Source organism: Lytechinus variegatus, chromosome 7, assembly GCF_018143015.1.
Source record: "Lytechinus variegatus isolate NC3 chromosome 7, Lvar_3.0, whole genome shotgun sequence".
NCBI classification, from domain to species: domain Eukaryota; kingdom Metazoa; phylum Echinodermata; class Echinoidea; order Temnopleuroida; family Toxopneustidae; genus Lytechinus; species Lytechinus variegatus.
The window spans coordinates 6,006,944-6,013,399 of record NC_054746.1 but is presented as its reverse complement, the minus strand read 5'-3'; the positions used below and the strand labels follow the sequence as shown (position 1 = coordinate 6,013,399).

The following is a 6,456-nucleotide window of genomic DNA, read 5'->3' as shown; positions in this document are numbered from 1 at the left end:
TCTCTCTTTTCCCTGACCCGACAATTGTGCAATGCCAAGCAGGCTTCATTGAGTTTGCTTTCCTCCGAAGATGTCTCTGTTGCAAGCCACTCCAATGCTTTTCACATAGAGGCCGTTCTCATTACGCTTTCTAAAACTAGCTTACTGGAAGCTGATTCAGGAAACCAGTTTGGAAGATCGCTTTGCTAGTGTTCCCACTTGATCACACGAAAGTGGGTTTCAAAATCGCTCCATGTAAAGCGCTCTTATTGCTATGGAAACACTCTCAGTGGGGTGACATGTTTCGCGCGAAAATCGAAACCGCAGCATGGTCATTCTACACCTGTCGTGTAGAGTAGCGCGCTCAAAATGTGCGAAGATCACTTCCCGAAGAACGGTTGTGTCCTCACGCTAAAACCAGTTTAACGGGGCAAAGCGATCTTGAAAACTACATCGCGAGGTGGTTTTCCAAACTGGTTTAGAAGATCGCTTCCAAGACCGCTTCGACCATTCTCACTTATACTTAGTTTCCAGTAAACTAGTTTTAGGAGCATAGTGAGAACAGCCTCATAGTCTGGGGGTCAGCAAATAATCCACTCCCTATTAAAAAGCTAACACCCATCTGACTAGGACTACCCTAGAGACCTTGACTTTAATTGGTTGCTATAAAGCTCCGTCACTAAAGAAGTTACCAAAATGACAAACTTACCACAATTGTAAGTCTTTTCCTGAAACAGACCCCTGGTGAGATCTCTTTCTTTCTTTGGAACATATTAAAACCTCCATGTATTTACAGTAATATGAGAAAAAAATGCACTGAAGACCCAATATCTGTTTAATCAATTTTCAATATCAAGTTACTTCAAATTATTGTTGTATTACACAGTCATACTTAAAAAACAAAACTAAATAATTTAGTCAAATTTCAATACTGATGACTACAGGACAGGACGATCTTGAGATTCACATTACATTATCGAAACTGAAATAATTTCACAATATCAAATATTTATTTATGTCAACTATTAATAAGACCCTGACAAATAATATAATAGTCTTTTATTTTTCGATCCCTCTGAAAAAAAGTTCTGTGACAGCAAAACAACCAAGTCCATAAAGCCTCTTGTTAAAAAGTGACATGTTTCTTACTTTCCTCCAGTGGAAAGACTTGCCAGAGTAAGAAAAAAATATAAACAATTATCTTTGGATAATGGAAAGACTGCATTAGCCAACAACACAGAAAAAGAAGAAAAATTATTACATACATATGCAGTAGAAGAATTAGGACAAGAACAAGGTTTAAATGGGAAGTCAAGGAAAAATCAATAATAGCGAATTTGGAGGAAAGCAGTAGATTGATTTGATTATTGTCAATTACTGGAGGCCTCATAGCTCAGTCAGTGAACGTGCAATAGCTAAGTTGGTAGAGCCGGGCGTTTCAGATTTCGGTGACCCGGCTCTTATTACCACTTGGTGCGATAGTTCCCTTTGGTAAGGCAATTATTACCAGGGGAGCGTTACATCAAAGGAATTGTCGGACGTTTCATCTGACAGTCCTATGTAATACAACAGTTACCTTAGGAACAGTACTTCTCAGCCAATCAAAATCAAGAGAAGTTGTCAGATCTGACAACTATTCTGACAAAAAAATTGATGAAACGCTTCTAAGGTCCCCTGGAGAGGATCTTTAGCCTTCAGTCATCTAGTTGAGCTTGCTTACAAGCCTTCATGCTCTCTTAGCATTTAGGTAAAAATCACCATCAACATCACTTTCATATACTATCCAATTAGCAAATTGCAAGTTGATTACATCAATGTATGTACCGCATGTGCAGATCTCTCGTCCTACCTGGGTGAAGTAATAAGGATATTAATGCCATCAATTCTTATTATATCAACCTGCATGTTGACTTCAGTTGTCACATACAACTAAAAGCCATCAACGGATCTAACCAAGACTGACCTCTTCATATCCTTGTTTCCCTACTATCTTTAGCACCATGCGTCTGTTGGTGGAGTTTTTGTTGCTGTTGCTGCTGCTGCTTTAACAACTGTTGGTACAATATGGCAAGTTGTTGCTGGTGGGATAATGCCTGTTGCGGCTGTTCATGTTGCTGCCTGAGACCAGGATGTTGTTGGAGCTGGTTGAGTTGGCTAACTGGTCTTTGTTGTTGCTCTTGTTGTTGTTGCTGCTGTTGTTGTTGTTGTTGTGGGTGGTGGCCATGAGCCTGAGCAGGTTGTGGGTAGCCATGTTGCTGGTATGCTATCTGTTGTTGCTGTAAAAAAAAGGTCATTCTATAGCTTCATTTTCAGCTCATAGGTTAAAGAAACACAATATACGATCCCTGTCTACTACGTCCAAAAGGAAAACAGACACAATTTATGCAAAATAATGCTCAAAGTCCTCCCGAATTCATGTTTTGATTCCATTAATCAGCATGGATTTTGATCAGAAAATTACTAGATATTTCAATTTTTTCCATTTAAATCATGGATCAGTGACATGAATGAATAAAGTCTTCATTCAAATCTCTGTGCCGATAATGTCATCTGAATTTGTTCTATAAAAGACTTTATCATACATATTACAGATTCATGATTTGAAGTTATCTAAAATTCAAAATGTCTAAATAATTGCTTGTTTAAAAGATTTTGATAAATTAAATCTAAAGTCGGCTAACTTGATTTTCAAAATGAAGTATCACATTTTTGTTTACAAGTCTTGTGTTCAAGACCTGGTGATATAAAGTTATTATAAACTTAACATCAAGCTTTGAAATAAAAATTCCAATTTAATTCGTTTTTTTTTCTCAAAAATACTCATCAAAAAGTCCAAAGACTAAAAATGTGAGTTTACAAACAAAAACACAAATCAGAGAAAACAAATATATACCATGCAGTGACCATTATTCAACCAATTACACAAAGGAGAAAAATATATATATACATGTATTATGTTTCCAAATACAATAACAGTATAACAACAAATTGAAATTGAATGAACAGATGCATTTAATAAAACAGATTTAATAATGACAAAAAAAAATACAGGGCCCTGTTACATAAAGCTTAGTGAATGATTGTAAGGCTCATTTTTAAAATTGATCATACACGATAATCAATGCAGTCGATGATACAAATCAGTCCCATGATTAAACACTAAGTTTTGTGCTACCGGGCCCGAAATAGTAACTGTGAATCAACGTGACTTGAATACTATACCTGTATATGTAATTGCCTGACATGTCTCCTTTCAATCTCCCTGAGTAATGATTGCCTGTACGCTTCATAGTCCATTACCACTGTTCTTAAATCTTCTTTATATAACCTTGTTAACATTGCTTGAAATGCATCTAACTCCGGCAGTCTGAACAGGTCCCACTTCAGCTTATGATCATGCTCGGGGGAAGCCTTGTAATACACATCCAACCAGTTTGGTATTTCTGCAAAACATTTTTCAGTGAAATTAAGAATATCAAATAAAAAATATTTGTGAAGAATACATGTTTCTTTGCACTTACATGTATTTATCTCTGCATAAATAAGTGCATAAAGTGATGCGACATTCAAATATTAGCTCCTTATCCCCTCATATAAAGTCATGTCATTTCAAAAGGAAGAAGAAAGTCCCATTTATTTTACTACTTGTGCAATCCACATTTTTTTAAATAATTGAATTTGGAATTTTTTAACCTAATGGGATGTGCAATCATTACATGACGAAATATTGTATTGATTGTAATGTTCAGTTCATTGAAAGAATTAATCCTCCCAGGTACCAAACTACTTCACCTTTGATACCGGTATTCTCATTTCACAGACAAACTGTTTGCAACTAGTTTATAAAGAGGAATTCTCAGTTCTCCTCAAGATTATCAACCTGTTTAACCAATGGATTGCTGAAATCTACTGTTTATCATCATCGACTTTGTCTTCACGGATATTTTAGCTCAGTACGGTGACTGTGATCGCCCGTCGCTTTTCAACATCCATTTCATCGTCGCCAGCCGTGTGGACTGTAACATATTCAATTTCATTTATTTCACATCTCTTAGAAAACAGGGTAAAATACATAGTAAGTTAATGCAATAGAGTAAAAACAACAATGACAGTTGTACAATTTCGACAAAAAAATAACAAGGCAAAACATAGAGTAATGAATGGGATGTGAGGGAGTAACAAAAAGCTATTGGCCTATCTAGGCTACTCCCTTTTTACATTCATTACTGATAATAAAACGAAACAATATCTTCCAATCAACTTTTGAGATTTTGAAAACAAAGATCTCAAAATCAAACCAAATCAGTAGACTGGTAGAACAAAAGAACAGCAATTAAAAGGACTCTCTTCAAGTTACCTGCTGATGGATAGGTAAGATAATTTGTTATCTTATCTTCTTCGCCTTACTCCTTATGATAAAAGGGAAAATAACCTCATCAAATTTACATGTTATTTGTTGTGGTGATTTCATATCGTAACAATATCAGTCAATCTGCATTTCGGGGCCCGTTAAACAAAGCTTAGCCATCACCGTAGAAGAACAGCTTTACGATTGATTACATTTTACCACAAAGTACAATCCATCATGAAAATCGAGCATAAGATCAGTCGTTACCCTCTGTGTTATGGGACCCAGGTAATCTCACCTGTGTAAAGATAAGGATTCGGTGGTACCCAGAAGTTGTTTGCCTGGCTGGCTTGACCTTGTGAACGAGTCGCTGGGTTGATGTTTGATGACTGGGGTGGGATGGGCAGACTCTTTGGGATGGGCGGGGTAGGTTCGTATCGTGGAATCTTGGGTGCGTTTGGATGTCTGTACTGAGCGCTCTTTGTGACATGACTGGCAAATATTGATAAAAACAGATAAATAGCTATTTAATTTCCTTAGTCCCATCTATTTTACTTTAATTTGTTAATATAAAGTATAGCTGGATGAACTGAAATGAAATGTGAGAAAAAAATAAAGAGAAGGAAAACAAATTTGGCAAACTTTTCATAGTTATTGTGTAAAAGTTCTTGCTTACTATTTTGCATGTAATAAATAAATCTTCAATGGGGATCAGTACCAAATAAGACGCAATTGTTCTTTCTTACCAATTCCTCATTTTCATATATTTTGCATGTATACTTTGCATGTGTAATATTCATTGTTATCTTTTATTGTGTTAATGTTCTATGTTTGTTTGAAATGCTTTTATTACAATGAATGAAATAAATAAAATTGAATTGAAAATGATCGATTTTAATGATATCTTACAGACAATAATCAACATATTTAACTTGTATTTTTTTCTTTCGCAAATATGCAGATGTGCACTTCAAAATGAAAATGTTGTTTGAGACTATTTTACTTTTTGTTTTACAAAAAAAAAGAATCAACACAAGTTGAATAAAGTTTGAGCCAACAGATTGAATACAAGCAGTTCTTCAAATTCCCAAAACCCACACATGCATCTATGGTACTAGATCCATTTTCTGTAGCTGGACCAACCCTTTGGAACAAATTACCTACAGGCATCCACTTATTCTTACATAACAAGTACTTGCATAAAACCCTAATTCATAATTAGGTGTAATGTAGTATTGATAATTATTTTTTCTTTACCAATTCAAGAAGTTCATTGCATATTCAAATATTGAGTAATACTATTATATATGTATATTCTGTTTTATATCATCATATTATGATACGTAGTTTTTGTCTACTGTAAAGTGCATAGAGAACCTTTCTGTTCATTATGTGCTATATCAGCAATGTCAAATCAAATCAATTCTGGTTTTATTGTGAAAATGGCATATGACAAAAGTCCGAAGACTTTTACAAAGTAAAAATGTACATTATATTATTAAAAGATTATATTACAATATATCACAATTCTAGTGCTAGACAAATAATCAACAAATAAAGCCAGAAAAAATCATTTTGGACAATCTAAAAAAAAAAGATTAAAATTGATTGAACTTGAAACATTGTAAAACTATCAATGTCAAAATTAAATCAGCAAAGTTGCGAGTATTAAAATCATATATAAATTAACATATACACTTTTAAAATATCATGATTAAAAGTCATGCATATTTAAAACTAGAAAAATATGTATATAAAGAAATATTGTAAATAGCAAGACAAATCAAATAATAGGTAATTCCTATAAAAATATAAACCAGATCAATGTTGTGAATGTATTATTCTTGACATACTTGACATAGTATGTTCCATGCTCTCTAGATTCAACTTTCTCCCAACCCGGAGGCAAGCCCTCCTTTTCCAGTGGATGGCTCCAATGAGTTGTCTGGGTGTTATGACTGCATAGATAGAGAGGGAGACAAACACAATATTTAAACATGTTTTCTTTTGAGTGATTGATTGGTGAGAACATACAACTCAAAGTTTACAAACTAATGTAGTTCGCAGCAAACAATGATTTCATTGCCTTCAAAATCACAATTAATTGTCACTTCATCATCTTACATGAT

The 6,456-nt window shown here is 34.4% G+C and overlaps 1 protein-coding gene across 1 annotated transcript in view; it reads right to left on the bottom strand.

Moving 5' to 3' along the window:
• Positions 1–1,428: 1,428 nt before the first annotated feature.
• Positions 1,429–6,456, bottom strand: part of LOC121418297 (protein salvador homolog 1-like) — a 30,272-nt gene continuing 25,244 nt past the window's right edge. Inside the window, exons 6-9 of the mRNA XM_041612080.1 lie at positions 6,181–6,285; positions 4,626–4,819; positions 3,202–3,422; positions 1,429–2,255 (exon numbers count right to left, since the gene is read on the bottom strand). Coding sequence (XP_041468014.1) covers positions 1,947–2,255; positions 3,202–3,422; positions 4,626–4,819; positions 6,181–6,285 — 829 coding nt within the window. The 3' untranslated portion in view covers positions 1,429–1,946. The remainder of the gene's footprint in view (positions 2,256–3,201; positions 3,423–4,625; positions 4,820–6,180; positions 6,286–6,456) is intronic.